Here is a 23,475-nt window from a genome sequence, read left to right as displayed (position 1 = left end):
AATATTTCATAACCAATTTAGTAACGTTATCACCATGAAAGATTATCACAAAAAATATATATTTATGTGTATACCTAATAAATGTGATTAGTTTCGCATAATAGTATTAATATAGAAAATAATTTATTAAAATAACCAACAGCGGAACGTACAGTGTAAGACCATTTTGCAAACACGGAGTGATTTCCTGGCGAGGCGTCACGGCTTGTTCTCGGACTGGCAGCACCTGCATCAGGAGGCCCATGTGGATCGGCAGTGAGAGGGCCGCAGACCTCAGCACCTTAGCGGTTTCTCCTTTCAGTGTTTCGCCTCGTGAATGTGCGCTGCCGTCGCCATTGTTCCAGGATGCTGCTAGAGGCGAGGGACGACGAGGAGACGACAGTGTTTAAAGCGGCTGCCGGTAAGCAGCGACACAGAGGCCACATTAAAACAGCTAGCCAAGTTCAAGCTACTCCTGTTACTCATTACAGACTGACTTGTTTCTAAATACACCGCGGGAATTAAACGGAATAAATGGACGCTGTAATTTTGAGACTTTCTGGTTAAACCATTTTTTCCCGTGTTGCATAATATTTCCCACTGGCTATTCTCTGATTGTCACGTTTGCTCTACTAATTAATTGGAGCAGTTTTCTTAATTCACTCAGGCTAGCAGATTGCTCTGCAAGCTAGAAAAAGGAAGAAGAAAAAACAAATCTTGCATATTTTCCTTGTCGGCGTCTGCACTGATCTGAGCTGTTGTCTGAAACTTACTAAAGGCAATAAAAAATCAGGGAATGTTAAAACCAAACCAGCAGACATCATGTTATACCCACTGCTTTCCGGTTAATTCCATTAGTCCTGCTGAAAGGCGTAGATAAAAAAAAAAGTTTCCCCTCGAGGATTGAAGCAAAGGAACATCCAAATATTTTCCGATAAAGATTTTTTATTTTGCATTGTAAAATAAATTAAAATTTCGCTAAGTTTGAAAATACTTAACGTAAATGCTATTTTATTTCAAATATGATGTCCTGATGCCTTCAGTTTGTCATGTAAATGTTTCTTTTATACTCCTTTAATACTACTAACGATTAGAAATCATAATATTGCCTCCATATTCTGAACTATATTTTCAATTCAGAATTAAAATAAACATTACAGTATAAAGGCAGCTTGGGACTGTTAACGTTACTATTAATTGATTTAGGGTTACTCTAAAAGTCTTTTCACTTTGTATTAGGCCTGTCACAGTAACAAATTTTGCTGGATGATAAATTGTCCCTAAAATTATTGCGATAAACGATAATATTGGGAATTTGAGACCATTTTCAACTGATGGAATAATAGGTCTCATTAATGCAAGTAGGCCCAAATAAGAATAAAAAAACTGCAATTTTTAAAGAACATTTAACACAGAAACTGGAAAATATTTCAAATATTCAAAATAAGCAACCAAAACATTGTATCAAAACATTGATTGACTGCTTATCGTGACAGGCGTTCTTGGTATTTACACTTATGTCAAAAAAAAAGCTGTAATCTTTACATTGTAAGTAATAATATCCATACAAACCAGTCCATTTTCAGCCAGTGAGAACTTTATTCTTATTTTTTTTTCCTGTGCATTCAAAGCCAACCAGTTTTCCTCACTACCTCTGTGAAAACCCACAGCTTCTGTGCAGGTTCTGGTGGAGCCGGTGGGTCGGTGGTTTGAGGCCTACATCAGGAGGAGAAGCAGAAATGTGTCGGCCTCCTTCCAAGAGCTGGAGGAAGAAGAGGAGTCCTCAGAAGAGTCGGAGGATGAGGAGTTACAGCTGGAGGAGCACCCGATGCTCCGAACACTGGATCCTAAAGACTGGAAGGTACCAGACAGGATGTGGACGGCCGCCGCCGCAGCAGTGTTAGAGTTGAGGAAACCAGTTAGATATTTAGCTTTTAAATATAAAACTTATTTTCCCGTTTCTGTAATTTATTTATTTATTTTACAATCTGTAATGGATTTAATTGATTTTATTTCGAACAAAAAAAAGAACAACCAAATTTTACAAAAAGTTTAAAACCAAGGAGCTGGTGTATAAAAGGCGTCCATATTTCTTCTATTGAGAGGTTTAATGCCTGATAAGTTGTCCCTGAAATTATTGTGATAAACAATAAGAATGTTATCACAATAATATTGTTATAATGAAGGAGTTTTTTTAAAGACTCAATTTGACAGTGTATTAGGAAGTGGCTGAAAAAGGCATAGTAATTTAGATATTTTTTATTTCTTTGAATCATGTTCGTTATTGATGGTGGCGTGTCACGTATTGGTTCAGAATTTCTTGAACGCAATTGACTAGTGTGTCATATTTTTCTATTGTTAACGTTAACCTGTATATTAATACCAAGATGAATAATTATCTCATTTACACTAATAAAACACATCCAGGATGTAATCTTTATTTCAAAAATATTATTGGTGACCTTTTATTGCCAATATTAAAGATAAGGATGCACTGATTGGTTTTTCATGAGCAAAGACAGAATTCTGCTCTCTATAGTCTGGCATAATATTTTCAATTCAAAACTTATCAACATGAAGGAGTGTGTTTAACATTGTCAAATAGAGGTAGAAGATTTTAATCCAACAAAAAAATAAGGAATTATCCCTATTTATGCATCAAAACTAGACTTTTTTATGAAAAAGGTGTAAGAGTTTCAAAAACTTTGTTGTAATACATTTATTACGGAGGAGGAAAAACCTTTTTTTTTCCTGCATTTGACCTCCCAATCACAGATTGGTGCTAATCCGTGGTAAATTGTCCCATTCTAATCTCTGGCCCGTTTGATTGGCCCATTTCTAATTTTAGCCTGAGACCTGTCCAAATGATTCCATCTTTCTGTAAATTAGGAAGATTTACAGAAAGAGAGTTTCGTCATCGGCATGTAAGGAAATCCTATAACCTAATTGTGTGTGTTTTACACCAGAGGAGCCTGTGTGTGTCAGGGTGGGTCAATATGGCTGATATGAATCCCGTTTATCTGATTTGGCAGAATCAAGATCACTACGCTGTCCTCGGTCTGCCACACTTGCGGTATAAAGCCACACAGAAGCAGATTAAAGCGGCCCGTAAGTACTCCTCCTCTAATGTCACGGCTGTTGTATCTGGATAGGTGTGAAGTCTGATAACCGCCGCTGTTTCTCTGCAGACAAATCAATTGTGTTGAAGCACCACCCTGACAAAAGGAAAGCGGCAGGAGAGCAGATCGTTGAAGGAGACAACGACTACTTCACCTGTATAACTAAAGGTGCCCGACTCTTCCGCAAATTACAGCCATCAGAATCCCGATGGCGTTTCCTGATCCCAGCCCTTTTCCATTTTGCGCCGTAGCTATCGAAATCCTGTCGGACCCGGTGAAGAGAAGAGCCTTCGACAGCGTGGATCCGACCTTCGACAATAGCGTGCCGTCCAAAAGCGAGGGCAAAGAGAACTTTTTTGAGGTGTTTGCTCCCGTTTTCACGCGAAATGCCAGATGGTCTTCCAAAAAGCACGGGCCCTCTCTAGGAACCATGGACTCCTCTTTTGAAGAAGTAGACAATTTTTACTCCTTTTGGTAGGCGGAGAAGTTTTTTCTTTTTTGTCCCATGAAGTCTGTTGTGTGGACAGCCTTATAAATGATTTCTACTTTTTCCAGGTATAACTTTGACTCATGGAGGGAATTCTCTTACTTAGACGAAGAGGAAAAGGAGAAAGCCGAATGGTAAGTTGATGACAAAATCCCAACGTCTGGTTAAGTTCTAGTCGAAATTCAAAAGCTGGACTTCAGAACCTGTGAAGTTTTAACATGAGAATTGTTCCGGTCCTCAGTCGAGACGAAAGGAGATGGATCGAGAAGCAGAACCGAGCTTCCAGAGCTCAGAGGAAAAAGGAGGAGATGAACAGAATACGCACGCTAGTTGGTACAGCCTCTCCACCGCCACACATACACACCGCAAACCTCGATTTACGAGCGCGAGTAGGGTCCGAATAAATGGTGTCGTTTCGCTGCAGATACGGCCTACAGCTGTGACCCTAGAATAAAGAAATTCAAAGAAGAAGAAAAAGCCAGGAAAGAGGCTGAGAAGAAGGCAAAGGCTGAAGCCAAGAAGAAAGAGCAGGAGGAGAAGGAGAGAGTAAGTGAAAGCTGAACGCTGTGGTCATTGTTTGTATTTAGGACAGAATGTATCAAATCAAAGATTCCTACTTTTATCTAAATTATTTTGGAAGCAGTAAAGGTTATGCAGTTGGTTTTACAGACCTCACAACAATCAAAAACAAACAGAAATTAGCAGCATATCACTACTGATGAAGAGCAAAACACTTTCAAAAACCTGTAGATATAGCATTTGTTTTAGAATAGTGGTTCAGGTGATAAATCAGTTTTGCATGCTTTCACATGAATATATAGTGACTGGCTTCTTAAATGTTTGCTGAATTGTTGGCTGATATTCACCCTTTCACCTGTTGCTGCCAGAACCACCACTGTTCTAAAAGAACAATTAGGACATTTGCATATTTAACTGGAATTTTAGATGACCATATCACCATCATCTCGCTTGTCATTGTCAACTTTAAATGCCTTTAAAAGATGTTTTCAGTTTACAGGCGTGATGCTGAAATTTCATTCCCCTCTAGCATTCGAGTTCCCAAGTTATTACTTGATTCTCGGCACATAACACAGTAAAGCTAAATTGATCAAATGTAGCCTACATCTAAACTTTCTTTATCAATATAGCAGTGTGTTTCCACTGCTTTAATAACTAAGACAAGTCAAGTTACACTGCGTCACGATTTGATTTACGTAGTGTGTCATATAGGACAACCGTCTTCCTCCAAGTTGGCGTCTGTCTTCTTACGGTAGACAGACGGCCTACAGAACTGGAATTACTTTGCTGACAGTGAAGGAATATGGCGGGTTTTATTCCTTGAGTCGCAGATCTGGAGACTCGCTTTACCTTGCAAAGCTAATGGCTACGCAAGGAGTCAGGAATCTGCACACGACCTCCACTTTATCTCTGACCAGACATGAAGAAACGCTCTACGTCTAGTTTTAAAAGCATAATTCCACCCCCATATTGCTGCATACATTTAAACCGGTGACCGGCCCGCACTTAGTCGGTTCCAAATGGCGTGTGGCGTGTTTTGGTAACGACGCTCCCGTATTTTGATTTAGAAAATATCCAAGATGGCGTCGCGGCAGAAGCGCTCCGTTACGTTTCACAAAAAGGAGAGAGACTCTATTAGTCATGCATGAGCAGAGCTTTGATCCCAATGAAAGGATGAAATACCGTAATCATCCTCAAACAGTTGACCACATGCATGCAACTGATTTGTAGGAAAGTGTTTGATACGTTGCTTAGCAACGGTGGTCACTTTCAAGGTGGAGCTTCTACGGCGTCTGCTGCCATAAATGAATCAGGTAACATTAAACTCCTTCACGTGCTGGTTATTGTTTTAATATTAGTGCCTCTTTAAATGAATAATCTCCATTACTTATTAACATGTACTGTCATTATAATATGGTTTTCAGCTGAGGCTCATTTCTCACAATAAAAGCATCTTTTGAAAATAAAATGTAAACATTTTCATTAGACCCACATTTCTGAATGCATGTTTTTTTATTGGACTGTTATATTATTTTAATCTGTTAGCAACAAATCATTAGCATAAATAATAGCTTCTAAACATCAGTTTGTGCAGAATTAACAGAGGAGAAAAATAGACAAATTAATTAAATAAAATAAATCACCTGGTCTGGTGTTTTCCACCTCGAGTCCTGATCTGTCCTGAAAAGTCAAAATTCACATTTGTCTGCACAAAAAAAAAAAAAAATGGTTTGCACATAAACCTTTCACATCAAGACGTTCATTTGGCAGAGATTTTAAATTTTTCGAGCCAGTTTGAATCGAATGCAAGATGGTGCTTTTTTTTTTTTTTTTTTTTGAATGAGACTATTTAATAACCGCGAGAATCGAATCAGTAAGTGATGGCGGTTACAAAATCAATATTACTAAATTCTCAACGATTCCCAACCTTATTTTTAGGTCACAAACTTGTTACACATTCAGGCTTTTTTTGTTGTTGTTGTTTGTTTTAAATTAATTAAATTTGTTGAAGGTTCGGCAGGCAGAGCGAGAGGCGGCTCGTCTGGCGAAGGAGAAGGAGGAGGAGGAGGCCCGACAAGCCGCGCTGCAGGCCAAGAAGGAGAAGGAGATCCAGAAGAAAGCCATCAAGAAGGAGAGGCAGAAACTCAGGACCACATGCAAGGTGAACCAAGGAGCATCATGGGAGTTTGTTTTTGACTGATTGAAACCATGGAATTAGTTTTTAATAGTCCGTGTTTTCTCCACCTGCAGAACTGGAATTACTTTGCCGACAGTGAAGCTGACAGCGTGAAAATGATGGAGGAGGTGGAGAAACTCTGTGACCGTCTGGAGCTGACCAGGTTCAGTTGACGACCACACAACTGCAGCTTCTGTTCACATTTCATTTCTACTCAGTTGATCTTCAGCTAGAATGTGGACAAAGAGAAGTTTTTTGTTTGTTTTTTTCTCTATAGGTATAGGTAAATGGAGCCTCATGGTGTTTTTGTTTCAGTCTGCAGAGTCTGAATGAGATCCTGGCCTCGGCTTCAAAGGAGGACAGCAAGGCGGCAGTGGAGAAGCAGGTAAAAGCATCTTAGCTGTGTCTGAAGAGCTCAATAGATTCCACCAAATTCAAGTATTTGACACGTTTCTTTTTGCGTGCGTGTGTTCCATAAGGTAGAGGAAGTGAACGCCCAGCTGCAGAAGGAGAAGGACGCAGAGGTTCAGGCCCGGCAGGCGGCCCGGAGCGCCGAGCAGGCCAGCGGGGGCGCCGGCGGAGGGAAGGGCTGGTATGAGGACGACCTCCAGCTGCTCATCAAAGCGGTCAACCTGTTCCCTGCTGGAACCAACGCCAGGTAGGCTGGGTAGAAAAAAGCTCAAACGATGCCCTGCAAAAATGATGCCCAACCACAGGCGATGTGCGTTACTGGGTTTGTGTAAACGATGGCGCTCTGTCGGGAAACATCCATAAAAAGTTGTGGTTTTAACCTGGATAAATTTGAAACTGGTGTTTCTGTTTCGAAGAAATGCCTCAAAACGTTTCTTGCGTTTTAATATTTAACGTTCTGTCTTCCAGGTGGGAAGTTATTGCTAACTACATGAACCTGCACTCCACCAGTGGGATGAGGAGGACAGCCAAAGACGTCATTAACAAAGCCAAGAATCTTCAGAAGCTCGGTAAGATTACACATGAAGAGAAGCAAAACAATGTTACTCTGTCATCTCAATGGAAATGAACACAAATAATTCATAATAAAAAGAAAATATATTTTTTGAAGTTTTCTGTTTCTGAGCTATTTTTCTTCAAAGCAGATGCTGTCATTTGTTTATTTGGGAACTTATGAGACATTGTGGATTTTAATACAAGGCTCCTAAGAAGACATGAGCATTATGGGAGGAAAGCATTTGCATTTTAGAGTTTCCCAATTCTAGGTGTGGAAAAATGATCACTGACAAAAACGTATTCTTCTTAAATATGAAATTTCTGAAAAGCTTTTTTTAATTGCATTTTATATTTAGATAACATAGCTTTTGTGCAACTCATTTAGAGCTTTGATTTTCACATAAATTAAAAACTTTGAAAAATTTACAATTTTCCTTTTTTTTTCTTTCAGGTTCTAAAGTTGGAGGTAGATTTAGATGATAAACAGTCATTGATGGCAAACTGATTAAAATGTACAAATATTTGGTCTGGAATAATCAAGTCTGTGTTTATTATTGTAAATTTCAGCTTATTTAAATCTGGGTGCCACAAAATAGTGAAATAGCCCTTTACCGCATTGCCCAATCAGAAACCAGCTTCAATGTTTAAGATTTGCTGGGAAAAGGATAAACACTTTCCCCAACGTAACATTAATATTGAGTAATGTCATAAAAACTAATAAAACAATTGATCAGAGTATAAAAAGGTGACATTGTGATCCTCCTCAGATCCACTACAGAAAGATGAGATCAACAAAAAGGCCTATGAGAAGTTCAAGAAGGAGCACACATCGGTGCCGCCCTCCATAGACAACGCCTTGCCCTCAGAGAGGTTTGATGGTAAGTGGATTTAGCAAAGAGCCATCATTGTGTAGATCCACAGGGTAATTTATTAACCACATTTAAAAAAAAATAATAATAATTATGAAAATGGGTGGATGGATTGTTTGGACTGTAAAATATTCACTACTCAAGTTTTGCTAATGCTCAGCAACTTGCTTGTAAAAAATGCTTTTCCTCAGTGTCTGAGCCAAATGAAGCTGCAGGATAGAGCAGTGACTGTGTCCTGTGTTCTGTGCTTTAAATGGCTTCATTTAGTACCTGACTGTATGAAAGCTGTTCGCCTGAAGATGTTTCATGTTGCCCAATTGCTGTGGCGAAGCAAAATTTGGTGGCTGATCATTTAAAGCAAATAGACCACGAATCAACAGTAAGGAAAGGGCTTTGAATAGGACTGCAGGGTGCAGACCTGGTGGGATGTTAGTTTTTCTTAACGATTTAGCTTTATTATGAGAAATTGTGTAAGTAGGCTTAACTGTAGCTGAAAACACTTACAGATGAAGCTTTTCTCAATTTTGCAGATTTTTCTAGGAATGCTTCTAAAGAGTGAAGGTGTTGGGGGGAGGGGGGGGGAGGCTGAGCAGTTTACTAAACTTTCATTAGCCTAACAAAATGCTTCCTACTGGATCTTTGTAAAAGCAGTCAGACTAGTTGGCAGTTTTTCTCATCCCAGATTAGAAAGTTAAGGAAACACTAGAAAATGTAGAAACATTGTGTTAGAATGAAAGTATATCTGAGTCATTTTTGCTCATTTTGAACGCCATAGTATACTATGGCGTTCAAATTGAGCAAAAATGGCAGATAGTATACTATGTCATTTTGAACACCATAGTATATTATGTGTCATTTTTGTCAAATATCACAACAGACGTCAATGACTAATTGATTTGTGATGTTTCAGCCACGGGAAATGAAGTGAACGCCGCCCCCTGGACCACAGAGGAGCAGAAACTTCTAGAACAAGCTCTGAAGACCTACCCTGTGAGCACACCTGAACGCTGGGAGAAGATTGCTGGTGCTGTTCCTGGACGAAGCAAGAAGGACTGTATGAAGAGGTACAAGGTATGGTCATCCAAACCGGCGGTACTCGCTGTCCTTATCATTGAATTTTAGTCTTAAAATGTATTACTAATGGAATATTTCTGCTTGTCTGACAGGAACTGGTGGAGATGGTCAAAGCCAAGAAAGCTGCTCAGGAACAAGTGGCATCCAAGAATAAAAAATGACACCAACCACAGAGGATACAATCTGTGTTATTTTAATGTTATTGTGTTATCCTTTATTTTATAATAAAAAAAAACAAACTTGACCCAAGACTTAAATATGTTTGTGTGCAGTTGACAGCTGCTCAGCTTCTCATCCAGAACATCCCGCTGCGGATCTGGTTGTAGTCTGGTAGCTGTTCTATTGGACCTACAGCAAGAAAAAAAAACACATTACTAGATGTTTGTAGTTTAGGCAGAAAGACTTGATACATTTTGTATAATCACTAATCCAATTAAAGCATATCACTTTAAATATTTGCACATTATGCTTGAAACCCATATTATCGTATCAAAACTGCTGAATAGACAGAGCATTTTTGTCAAGGAAAGTTGCCTTTTTTAGTTTTTCCACTTGGAATGAAAATGTAAAAAGTGCAACATACCAACAGCTGCGATGGCAGGAACCCTGTTGTAGATATATTTGGTGCAGACCTCCTTAATGGTGTTGGCATCAATGGCCTTTGACAAAAAGATTAAACATATAATCAGATATTTAATCAATTCAACAATTTCACCAAACTAGCTACTGCCATCCCCCAAAATACTTCAGTGCAAGTCAATGAGGATTTGCTGTTCTAAATGATACAAAGAAGTAAGAAAAAATGATTGTAGCTATGGAAACTGGGTCTTTTGCATCTTCTCTGTTTCTTTATTTTTGGAAACAAGTAGCATGGCAGCAACGCCATATAAGTTGATATTTTCCGTACAGAACCATCTCTGGCTAACAGAATGGCCAGAAAAACTAGACATTATCCACTGGCAGGAAGTCTTGTGGATAGCCTTGGTATTGTCACAAAATATGGACCAATTGGTTCAAAATGATAGGGATTTAAATAACCACTTGTTACAAAGCTTTGTGGAGTATAAAGCCACATCTGGTACAACTTCTAGAAGGCTAAGACTAGCAAAGTAAGTCACAATCAATTTTTCGACATTTTCGACGTCATAGTATTTGTCATATTTTGTACATTTTAAACCCCATAATATAGAATGTTGTTTTTTGCACATTTTCTACGTCATAGTATAGTATGTAATTTTTTGCACAATTTCGACGCCATTGTCGTTTTTTGCACATTTTCGACGCCATAGTATAGTACGTTGTTTTTTGCAGATGTTCGACGCCATAGTATAGTATGCCGTTTTTGCACATTTTCGACGTAATGGTTTAGTATGTCATTTTTGACGCCATATTAAAGTGTCTTTTTTTTCACATTTTCAACGCCATAGAATAGTATGTTGTTTTTTTGACATTTTCGACGCCATAGTATAGTACGTTGTTTTTTGCAAATTTTCGACGCCATAGTATAGTATGTTTTTTTGCACATTTTCGACACCATAGTATAGTATGTTTTTTTGCACATTTTCGACACCATAGTATAGTACGTTGTTTTTTGCAAATTTTCGACGCCATGGCATAGTATGTCGTTTTTTTGCACAATTTCGACGCCATAGTATAGTATGTTTTTTTGCACATTTTCGACACCATAGTATAGTACGTTGTTTTTTGCACATTTTCGACGTCATAGTATAGTATGTTGTTTTTTGCACATTTTTAATGCCATAGTATAGTATGTGTTTTTTTTTACATTTTCGAGGTGGTAGTATAGTATGCCGTTTTTTTGACATTTTCGACGTCAAAGTATAGTATGTGGGTTTTTTTGACATTTTCGAGGTTGTAGTATAGTATGCCATTTTTTCGAAATTTTCGACGTCATAGTATAGTACGTTTTTTTTGCACATTTTCGACGCCATAGTATAGTATGTCGTTTTTTTGACATTTTCGAGGTGGTAGTATAGTAGTATATTTTGTCGTTTTTTTGACATTTTCGACGCCGTAGTATAGTTTGTCGTTTTTTTGACATTTTCGACGCCATAGTATAGTTTGAGGTTTTTTTTGACATTTTCGACGCCATAGTATAGTATGTCGTTTTTTTAACATTTTGGACACCATTGTCGTTTTTTGCAAATTTTTGACGCCATATTAAAGTGTCTTTTTTTTCACATTTTCGACGCCATAATATAGTAAGTTGTTTTTTTTCCAGATTTTCGACGCCATAGTATAGTATGTCATTTTTTGCACAATTTCGACACCATTGTCGTTTTTTGCAAATTTTTGACGCCATATTAAAGTGTCTTTTTTTTCACATTTTCGACGCCATAATATAGTATGTTGTTTTTTTTTTTATTTTCGACACCATAGTATAATATGTCGTTTTTCTGACATTTTCGACGCCATAGTATAGTATGTGGTTTTTTCTAGATTTTCGACGCCATAGTATAGTATGTCGTTTTTTTGCACATTTCCTACGCCATAGTATAGTATGTCGTATTTTCGACGCCATAGTATAGTATGTCGTTTTTTGCACATTTCCGACGCCATAGTATAGTATGTGTTTTTTTTTTGACATTTTCGAGGTGGTAGTATAGTATGCCATTTTTTCGACATTTTCGACGTCATAGTATAGTATGTCGTTTTTTCGACATTTTCGACGTCATAGTATAGTACGTTGTTTTTTGCACATTTTCGACGCCATAGTATAGTATGTCGTTTTTTTTGCACATTTTCGACGCCTTAGTATAGTATGTTGTTTTTTGCACATTTTCGACGCCATAGTATAGTATGTCGTTTTTTGCACATTTTCGACGCCATAGTATAGTATGTCGTTTTTTCGACGCCATAGTATAGTATGTCGTTTTTTTGCACATTTCGACGCCATAGTATAGTATGTCGTTTTTTGCACATTTTCGACGCCATAGTATAGTATGTCGTTTTTTGCACAATTTCGACGCCATAGTATAGTATTTCGTTTTTTGCACATTTTCGACGGCATAGTATAGTATGTCGATTTTTTGCACATTTTCGACGCCATAGTATAGAATTTCGTTTTTTGCACATTTCCGACGCCATAGAATAGTATGTCGTTTTTTGCACAATTTCGACGCCATAGTATAGTATGTCGTTTTTTGCACATTTTCGACACCATTATAGTATGTTGTTTTTTTGCACATTTCCGACGCCATAGTATAGTATGTCGTTTTTTTGCACATTTCCGACGCCATAGTATAGTATGTCGTTTTTTGCACATTTTCGACGCCATAGTATAGTATGTCGTTTTTTGCACATTTTCGACGCCATAGTATAGTATGTCGTTTCTTGCATATTTTCGACGCCATAGTATAGTATGTCGTTTTTTGCACATTTTCGACGCCATATATAGTATGTTGTCTTTAGCACATTTTCGACGCCATAGTATAGTATGTCGTTTTTTGCACATTTTCGACGCCATAGTATAGTATGTCGTTTTTTGCACATTTTCGACGCCATAGTATAGTATGTCGTTTTTTGCACATTTTCGACGCCATAGTATAGTATGTCGTTTTTTGCACATTTTCGACGCCATAGTATAGAATGTTGTTTTTTGCACATTTTCGACGCCATAGTATAGTATGTTGTTTTTTGCACATTTTCGACGCCATAGTATAGTATGTCGTTTTTTGCACATTTTCGACGCCATATTATAGTATGTTGTTTTTTCCAGATTTTTGTCGCCATTGGTATGTTTTTTTTTCCAGATTTTCGACGCCTTAGTATAGTATGTTGTTTTTTGCACATGTTGAGTTTCGACGCCATATAGTATGTTGTGTTTTTCGATTTCACATAGTATGTTGTCAGATTTTCGCATTTTAAGCGCCATAGTATAGTATGTCGTTTCTTGCACATTTCGACCATAGTATAGTATAGTTGTTTTTTTCACATTCCATTTAGCATAGTATAGTATCGCTTTTTTTGCATTTCGGAACGCCATACAATAGTATATATTTGTCGTTTACATTCGATTTACCTTTACGTATAGTTTTGTCGCTTTTTGCACATTTCGACGCCATATGCTAGTATAGTATGTCGCGTTTTTTGCACTTTTTCGAAGCCATTGTATTGTATGTTGTTTTTTTGCACATTTTCAAACACCATAGTATAGTATGTTGTTTTTTTGGGCACATCTTCGGACGCCATATATAGTATGTTGTCTTTAGCACATTTTCGACGCCATAGTATAGTATGTCGCTTTTTTGGGTAATATTTTCACGCCATTCATAGTATAGTATATGTTGTTTTTTTGCACATTTTCGGAAGCCATAGTATAGTATGTCAAGCTTGCATATTTCGACAGCATAGTATAGTATGTCGCTTTTTGCAACACCGACCTATAGCATAGTATCCTTGTTTTTGCACTATTTTACCATAGCATAGTATGTTGTTTTTGCACGCCGACGTTTCATAGTATGGTATGTTGTCTTTACAGCCACATTTTAATGCAGGCGCAGTATAGGCCATGTTGTCTTTTAGCACATTTTCGACGTACCATAGTATAGTATATTTGCTTTTTTTGCACATTTGACGTTTCATCCACCAGTATAGAATGTTGTTTTTGCACATTTTGAGCTGCCATAGCATAGTATGTTGCTTTTTGCACATTTTCTCACCATACCATAGTATAGTATGTTGTTTTTGCACATTCTTCAAGCGCCTATAGTATAGTATAGCATGCCTGTTTTTAACATTTTCGACGCCCATAGGCATAGCAGTCATGCTTTTTTGCTTTTTGCATTTACATCACATATAGTATGTTGTCTTTAGCAATACTCTCTTTCACTTACCAGTACAGCATATTGTCTTTAGCACATTTTTCAGCACAGTATAGTATGTTGTCTTTAGCACATTTTTGACGCCATAGCATAACATGTCGCTTTTTGCACATCTTGACTTCATATGGCATAGCATAGCATGGTTTTTTTTGCACATTTCTCAGCCATAGTATATTATGTTGTTTTTTTCACATTTTTACGGTATAGCATACAGCATAGTATGCCTGCTTTTTGCACATTTTCGACGCCATAGTATAGTATGTCGTTTTTTCCAGATTTTTGTCGCCATTGGTATGTTTTTATTTCCAGATTTTCGACGCCTTAGTATAGTATGTTGTTTTTTGCACATTTTTGAGGCCATAGAATAGTATGTCGTTTTTTGCACATTTTCGCCACCATTATAGTATGTCGATTTTTTGCACATTTTCGACGCCATAGTATAGCATATGTAGCTTTTTGCACATTTCCCGTCCCGACGCTTTATAGAATAGTATGTCGCTTTTTGCACATTTCTATAATTCATTATAGCATGCTTGTTTTTTTTTGCACATTTCGACGCCATAGTATAGTATGTTACATTTTTTTGCACATTCTAATGCCATAGTATAGTATGTCAAGCTTGCATATTTCGATCAGCCATAGTATAGTATGTCGCTTTTTGCACATTTTCGACACATAGTATAGTATGTCGCTTTTTTGCATTTTTGACGCTTCGATAGTATAGTATGTCGCTTTTTGACATTTTCGACGCCTATAGTATAGTATATGTATGTTTTTGCACATTTTCGACGCCATTGGTATGTTTTTTTTTCCAGATTTTCGACGCCTTAGTATAGTATGTTGTTTTTTGCACATTTTTGAGGCCATAGTATAGTATGTCGTTTCTTTGCATATTTTCGACGCCATTGTATAGTATGTCGTTTTTTTGCACAATTTCGACGCCATAGTATAGTATGTCGTTTTTTTGCACATTTCCGACGCCATAGTATAGTATGTCGTTTCTTGCATATTTTCGACGCCAAAGTATAGTATTTTTTGTGTTGTATTATTTCGACGCCATATAGTATGTTGCTCTTTAGTACATTTTCGACGCCATAGTATAGTACGCTGTATGGTTTTTGGCACATATTTTCATTACGACGCCATAGTATGGTATCGCTTGTTTTTGCAGATTTTTAACGCATAGTATAGTATATGTGTTTTTTTACATTTTTCGGCGGTAGTATAGTATGCCGTCGCTTTTTGACATTTTTCGTACGCCAAAGTATAGTATGTGGGATTTTTTGACATTTTCGAGGTTGTAGTATAGTATGCCATTTTTTCGAAATTTTCGACGTCATAGTATAGTACGTTGTTTTTTGCACATTTTCGACGCCATAGTATAGTATGTCGTTTTTTTGACATTTTCGAGGTGGTAGTATAGTATGCCGTTTTTTTGACATTTTCGACGCCGTAGTATATTTTGTCGTTTTTTTGACATTTTCGACGCCGTAGTATAGTTTGTCGTTTTTTTGACATTTTCGACGCCATAGTATAGTTTGAGGTTTTTTTGATATTTTCGGTTTTACGCCATAGTATAGTATGTCGCTTTTTAACATTTTGGACGCCATTGTCGTTTTTTGCAAATTTTTGACGCCATATTAAAGTGTCTTTTTTTTCACATTTTCGACGCCATAATATAGTAAGTTGTTTTTTTTCCAGATTTTCGACGCCATAGTATAGTATGTCATTTTTTGCACAATTTCGGCCATTAATTATTGTAGATTTTTTGCACATTTTGACTTACATTAAAGTGTCTTTTTTTGCACATTTCCGACGCCATACTATAGTATGTTGTTTTTTTTTTAATTTTCGACACCATAGTATAATATGTCGTTTTTCTGACATTTCTATTTCAGTATAGTATAGTATGTGGTTTTTTCTAGATTTTTCGACGCCATAGTATATATATGTCGCTTTTTTTTGCACATTTCACGCCTTATAGTATAGTATGTCGCATTTTCGGATTCGCCATAGTATAGTATGTCGCTTTTTGCACATTTTGTGTAGTATAGTATGTGTTTTTTTTTTGACATTTTCGAGGTGGTAGTATAGTATGCCATTTTTTCGACATTTTCGACGTCATAGTATAGTATGTCGTTTTTTAGACAATTTCGACGTCATAGTATAGTACGTTGTTTTTTTGCATTATTTTCGACGCCATAGTATAGAATGTCGCTTTTTTTGCACATTTTCGACGCCTCTTAGTATAGTGTATGTTGTTTTTTGCACATTTTGAGGGCCATATTATAGTATGTCGTTTTTTTAACATTTCGACGTACCATAGTATAGTATGTCGCTTTTTTGCATTTTCGGATACCATAGTATAGTATGTTCGTTTTCGCCTTTGCACATTCTCGACGCCTATAAGTATAGTATGTCGTTTTTTGCACATTTTCACGCCATAGTATAGTATGTCGCTTTTTGCACATTTTCGATTTACATATATAGTATTTTCGTTTTTACATTTGACGGCATAGTATAGTATGTTGTATTTTTAGCACATTTTCGACGCCATAGTATAGAATTTCGTTTTTTGCACATTTTTCCGAAGCGCCATAGAATAGTATGTCGCTTTTTGCATAATTTCGACGCCCATAGTATATAGTATGTCGTTTTTGCACAATTTCTCGGCATAACATAGTATAGTATGTCGCTTTTTTGCACATTCGACGCCATAGTATAGTATGTCGCTTTTTGCACATTTTCTATAGCCTAGTAGTATAGTATGTCGCTTTTTGCACATTTTCGACGTACCATGAGTATAGTATGTCGCTTTTTGCACATTTTCGACGTCTGTAGTATAGTATAGTATGTCGCTTGCATATTTCTACCATATATAGTATAAGTTGTTTTTTGCACATTTTCACGCACATATAGTATATGTTGTCTTTAGCACATTTTGACATAGTATAGTATGTCGCTTTTTTGTACATTTCGACGTACCATAGTATAGTATGTCGTTGGTAATTTTACATTGACGCCATAGTATAGTATGTAGTTTTTGCACATTTTTTTTCGACGCCATAGTATAGTATGTTGTTTTTTATTTTGACGTATAGTATAGTATGTCGTTTTTGCATTTTCGACGCCATAGTATAGTATGTTGTTTTGCACATTTTCCATATAGTATAGTATGTTGTTTTTTGCACATTTTTACATATATAGTATGTTGTTTTTGCACATTTTCGACGCCCATAGTATAGTATGTTGTTTTGCACATGCCATAGTATATAGTATGTTGTTTTTTAATAGTATAGTATGTCGCTTTTGACGCCATTAGTATGTTTTTTTTGCACATTTTATTAGCCATAGTATAGTATGTTTTTTCACATTTTCGACGCCATAGTATAGTATGTCGTTTTTTGCACATTTTCGACGCCATAGTATAGTATGTTGTTTTTTGCACATTTTCGACGCCATAGTATAGTATGTTGTTTTTTGCACATTTTCGACGCCATAGTATAGTATGTCGTTTTTTGCACATTTTCGACGCCATAGTATAGTATGTCGTTTTTTGCACATTTTCGACGCCATAGTATAGTATGTCGTTTTTTGCACATTTTCGACGCCATAGTATAGTATGTCGTTTTTTGCACATTTTCGACGCCATAGTATAGTATGTCGTTTTTTTGCACATTTTCGACGCCATAGTATAGTATGTCGTTTTTTGCACATTTTCGACGCCATAGTATAGTATGTCGTTTTTTTGCACAATTTCGACGCCATAGTATAGTATGTCGTTTTTTTGCACATTTCCGACGCCATAGTATAGTATGTCGTTTTTTTGCACATTTTCGTATAGTATTGTATGTCGTTTTTTGCACATTTTCGACGCCATAGTATAGTATGTTGTCTTTAGCACATTTTCGACGCCATAGTATAGTATGTCGTTTTTTGCACATTTGACGCCATAGTATAGAATGTTGTTTTTTGCACATTTTCGACGCCATAGTATAGTATGTTGTTTTTAGCACATTTCGACGCCATAGTATAGTATGTTGTTTTTTTTGCACATTTCGACGCCATAGTATAGTATGTCGTTTTGCACATTTTCGACGCCATAGTATAGTGTCGTTTTTTGCACATTTGACGCCATAGTATAGAATGTTGTTTTTTGCACATTTTCGACGCCATAGTATAATATGTTGTTTTTTGCACATTTTTGACGCCATAGTATAGTATGTCGTTTTTTGCACATTTTTGACGCCATAGTATAGTATGTGGTTTTTTCGACGCCATAGTATAGTATGTCGTTTTTTGCACATTTTCGACGCCATAGTATAGTATGTGGTTTTTTGCACATTTTCGACGCCATAGTATAGTATGTGGTTTTTTGCACATTTTCGACGCCATAGTATAGTATGTGGTTTTTTGCACATTTTCGACGCCATAGTATAGTATGTGGGTTTTGCACTACCATAGTATAGTATGTTGTTTTTGCACATTTCATTTACCATAGTATAGTATGTTGTTTTTGCACATTTTGACGCCATAGTATATAGTATGTCGTTTTTTGGCACATTTTCGACGCCATAGTATAGTATGTTGTTTTTTTAGACATTTTCGACGCCATAGTATAGTATGTTGTTTTTTTAGACATTTTCTACGCCATAGTATAGTATGTTGTTTTTTTAGACATTTTCTACGCCATAGTATAGTATGTTGTTTTTTGCACATTTTCATTATAGTATAGTATGTTGTTTTTTGCACATTTCACGCCATAGTAGGTATGTTTTTTGCACATTCGACGCCATAGTATAGTATGTTGTTTTTGCACATTTTGACGCCATAGTATAGTATGTTGTTTTTGCATTATTTTATCGCCATATAGTATAGTATGTCGTTTTTTGCACATTTGACGCATAGTATAGTATGTTTTTTGCACATTTCGACGCCATAGTATAGTATGTTTTTTGCACATTCGACGCCATAGTATAGTATGTTGTCTTTAGCACATTTTCGACGCCATAGTATAGTATGTCGTTTTTGCATTTTTCGACGCCATAGTATAGTTGTTTTACATTTTTTCGCCATCATAGTATAATAGTATGTTTTCGCTTTTATTCGGCCATAGTATAGTATGTGTTTTTTTGCACATTTTGACGCATAGTATAGTATGTTGTTTTTGCACATTTTAAATATAGTATAGTATGTTGTTTTGCACATTTTCGCCATAGTATAGTATGTTTTTGCACATTTCGACGCCATAGTATAGTATGTCGTTTTTGCACATTTTCGACCATAGTATAGTATGTTGTTTTTTGCACATTTTCGCCATAGTATAGTATGTTGTTTTTTGCACATTTCGACGCCATAGTATAGTATTTTTGCACATTTCGACATATAGTATAGTATGTTGTCTTTGCACATTTTCGACACCATAGTATAGTATGTCGTTTTTGCACATTTTCGACGCCATAGTATAGTATGTTGTTTTTTACATTTTCATTATATAGTATAGTATGTTGTTTTTGCACATTTTACGCCATATATAGTATGTTTTTTTTTTTTTTTTGCACATTTTCGACGCCATAGTATAGTATGTTGTCTTTAGCACATTTTCGACGCCATAGTATAGTATGTCGTTTTTTGCACATTTGACGCCATAGTATAGTATGTATTTTGCACATTTTGACGCCATAGTATAGTATGTCGCTTTTTGCACATTTCGACACCATAGTATAGTATGTTGTTTTTGCACATTTCGATGCCATACATAGTATAGTATGTTGTTTTGCATTCCATTTATAGTATAGTATGGTATGTTTTGCACATTTTACTTAGTATAGTATGTTGTTTTTTGCACATTTTGACGCCATAGTATAGTATGTCGTTTGTTGCACATTTTCGACAACATAGTATAGTATGTCGTTTTTTGCTCATTTTCGACGCCATAGTATAGTATGTTGTTTTTTGCTCATTTTCGACGCCATAGTATAGTATGTCGTGTTTTGCACATTTTCGACGCCATAGTATAGTATGTAGTTTTTTGCACATTTTCGACGCCATAGTATAGTATGTTGTCTTTAGCACATTTTTGACGCCATAGTATAATATGTCGTTTTTTGCACATTTGACGCCATAGTATAGAATGTTGTTTTTTGCACATTTTCGACGCCATAGTATAGTATGTTGTTTTTTGCACATTTTCGACGCCATAGTATAGTATGTCGTTTTTTGCACATTTTCGACGCCATAGTATAGTATGTCGTTTTTTTGACATTTAGTCGACATAGTATAGTATGTCGTTTTTGCACATTTCGACCATAGTATAGTATGTCGTTTTTTGCACATTTTCGACGCCATAGTATAGTATGTAGTTTCTTGCACATTTTCGACGCCATAGTATAGTATGTGTTGCACATTTCGACATATAGTATAGATGTTTTTTTTTGCACATTTCGCCATAGTATATGTAGTTTGCACATTTTCCCATAGTATAGTATGTTTTGCACATTTCGACGCCATAGTATAGTATGTTTTTTGCACATTTTCGACGCCATAGTATAGCATGTTGTTTTTTGCACACATGACGCATAGTATAGTATGTCGCTTTTTGACGCCATAGTATAGTATGTCGCTTGCACATTTTCGACGCCATAGTATGTTTTTTTTGCACATTTTCACGCCATAGTATAGTATGTCATTTTTTTCATACACCATAGTATAGTATGTTGTTTTTTGCACATTTTGACGCAGTATAGTAGTGTATTTGTCATAGTATAGTATGTCATTTTTTCACATACGCCATTGTCATTTTTGCAGACGCCATATGGTATGTTTTTGCACACATTTCGACCTTATAGTATAGTATTTTTTGCACATTTTGACGCCATAGTATATGTACATTTTATTTACATTTCGGCTGACGATATAGTATGTTGTTTTTGCACATTTCGACGCCATATACTATACTATGGTTTACAAACATAGCCATAGTAACGACATTCTTTACACAGAAGCAGAGAAAATATGCAAAAACTACATACTATACTATGAGAATGTGCCAAAATACATACTATACTATGGCCAAATAATTCCAAAAAACAACGACTATATATGAAGTCGAAAAAAAAAAAAACGACACATACTATACTATGTAAATGTGCACAATACTATACTACATATCAGAATGTGCAAAAACGAATACTATACTATATGCTTGCAAAAACGTATATACTATACTATGGCTTTAAAATGTCAAAAAACGACATACTATACTATATGTGAATAAAATTTAAGAAATGACATACTATACTATGGCGCCAAAAAACGACATACTATACTATGAAATCGAAAATGTCAAAAAAACCGACATACTATACCGTGTCATAGAAAATGTGCAAATAACGATATACTATACTATGGTGTAGAAAATGTCTAAAAAAACAACATACTATGGCGTCGAAAATGTAAAAAAAACCAACATACTATACTATGTCATCGAAAATGTGCAAAAAACGACATACTATACTATGTCGTAGAAAATGTGCAAAAAACGACATACTATACTATGTCGTAGAAAATGTGCAAAAACCGACATACTATACAATGGCATCAAAAAATTCCAAGAAACGACATACTATACTATGAAATCAAAAACGTCAAAAAAACCGACATACTATACTGTGGCGTCAAAAATCTGCAAAAAACGATGTACTATACTATGGCGTAGAAAATGTCTAAAAAAAACAACATACTATACTGTGGCGTAGAAAATGTGCAAAAAACGACATACTATACTATGGCGTAGAAAATGTCTAAAAAACAACATAATATACTATGGCGTAGAAAATGTCTAAAAAACAACATAATATACTATGGCGTAGAAAATGTCTAAAAAACAACATAATATACTATGGCGTAGAAAATGTCTAAAAAACAACATAATATACTATGGCGTCGAAAATGTCTAAAAAAACAACATACTATACTATGGCGTCGAAAATGTCAAAAAAATGACATACTACATTTTCTATGGCGTCGAAAATGTCCAAAAAAAAACAACATACTATACTATGGCTTAGAAAATGTGCCAAAAAACGACATACTATACTATGGCTTAGAAAATGTGCCAAAAAACGACATACTATACTATGGCTTAGAAAATGTGCCAAAAAACGACATACTATACTATGGCTTAGAAAATGTGCCAAAAAACGACATACTATACTATGGCGTCGAAAATGTGCCAAAAAACGACATACTATACTATGGCGTCAAAAAATTCCAAGAAAACGACATGAAGTCGAAAATGTCAAAAAACCCGACATACTATACAATAACGTCAAAAATATGCAAAAAACGACATACTATATTATGGCGTAGAAAATGTGCAAAAAACGACATACTATACTATGGCGTAGAAAATGTCTAAAAAAAGGACATAATATACCGTGGCGTAGAAAATGTGCAAAAAACGACATACTATACCGTGGTGTCAAAAATCTGCAAAAAACGAAATACTATACCATGGCGTCGAAAATGTGCAAAAAACGAAATAATATACTATGGCGTCGAAAATGTGCAAAAAACGAAATACTATACTATGGCGTCAAAAAATTACAAAAAACGACATACTATACTATGGCGTCGAAAATGTCAAAAAAAACGACATACTATACTATGGCGTCGAAAATGTCAAAAAAACGACATACTACATTTTCTATGGCGTCGAAAATGTCCAAAAAATGACATACTATACTATGGTTTACAAATTGTGCCAAAAACGACATACACCTTACCATGGCGTAGAAAATGTGCAAAAAACGACATACTATACTATGGCGTCAAAAAATTCCAAGAAACGACATACTATACTATGAAGTCGAAAATGTAAAAACACCCGACATACTATACAATGACGTCAAAAATGTCCAAAAAACGACATACTATACTATGACTTAGAAATTGTGCCAAAAACGACATACTATACTATGAAGTCAAAAATGTCAAAAAAACCGACATACTATACCATGGCGTCAAAAATCTGCAAAAAACGATATACTATACTATGGCGTCAAAAAATTCCAAGAAACGACATACTATACTATGAAATCAAAAATGTCAAAAAAACCGACATACTATACTATGGCCCACAGAGGAGCAGAAACTTCTAGAACAAGCTCTGAAGACCTACCCTGTGAGCACACCTGAACGCTGGGAGAAGATTGCTGGTGCTGTTCCTGGACGAAGCAAGAAGGACTGTATGAAGAGGTACAAGGTATGGTCATCCAAACCGGCGGTACTCGCTGTCCTTATCATTGAATTTTAGTCTTAAAATGTATTACTAATGGAATATTTCTGCTTGTCTGACAGGAACTGGTGGAGATGGTCAAAGCCAAGAAAGCTGCTCAGGAACAAGTGGCATCCAAGAATAAAAAATGACACAAACCACAGA

General features: G+C 36.1%; 1 protein-coding gene across 3 annotated transcripts; it reads left to right on the top strand.

Annotated features, from left to right (window-relative positions):
- Nucleotides 1-177: 177 nt before the first annotated feature.
- Nucleotides 178-23,471, top strand: dnajc2 (DnaJ (Hsp40) homolog, subfamily C, member 2). 3 transcript variants are annotated; one of them, XM_044108719.1, is made up of 17 exons: nucleotides 178-400; nucleotides 1,650-1,840; nucleotides 3,012-3,087; nucleotides 3,168-3,266; nucleotides 3,350-3,572; nucleotides 3,654-3,719; nucleotides 3,827-3,918; nucleotides 4,010-4,131; nucleotides 6,116-6,265; nucleotides 6,355-6,443; nucleotides 6,596-6,665; nucleotides 6,760-6,938; nucleotides 7,160-7,260; nucleotides 8,014-8,124; nucleotides 9,026-9,066; nucleotides 23,179-23,298; nucleotides 23,394-23,471. In XM_044108719.1, the coding sequence occupies exons 1-17, from the start codon at nucleotides 346-348 to the stop codon at nucleotides 23,460-23,462; spliced, it is 1,854 nt and encodes a 617-aa protein (XP_043964654.1). In that variant the 5' UTR covers nucleotides 178-345; the 3' UTR covers nucleotides 23,463-23,471. The 3 variants fall into 3 exon arrangements, with proteins under 3 accessions (XP_043964654.1, XP_043964655.1, XP_043964652.1); XM_044108720.1 differs by having other exon boundaries at nucleotides 9,026-9,139; nucleotides 23,252-23,298; XM_044108717.1 differs by lacking the exons at nucleotides 23,179-23,298; nucleotides 23,394-23,471 and adding an exon at nucleotides 9,282-9,438 and having other exon boundaries at nucleotides 179-400; nucleotides 9,026-9,186.
- The last annotated feature ends 4 nt before the right edge of the window (nucleotides 23,472-23,475 follow it).

Source organism: Gambusia affinis, linkage group LG23 (genome assembly GCF_019740435.1).
Source record: "Gambusia affinis linkage group LG23, SWU_Gaff_1.0, whole genome shotgun sequence".
Lineage (NCBI taxonomy): Eukaryota > Metazoa > Chordata > Actinopteri > Cyprinodontiformes > Poeciliidae > Gambusia > Gambusia affinis.
The sequence above is the reverse complement of the archived record's forward strand: the minus strand, read 5'-3'. Positions and strand labels throughout refer to the sequence as shown.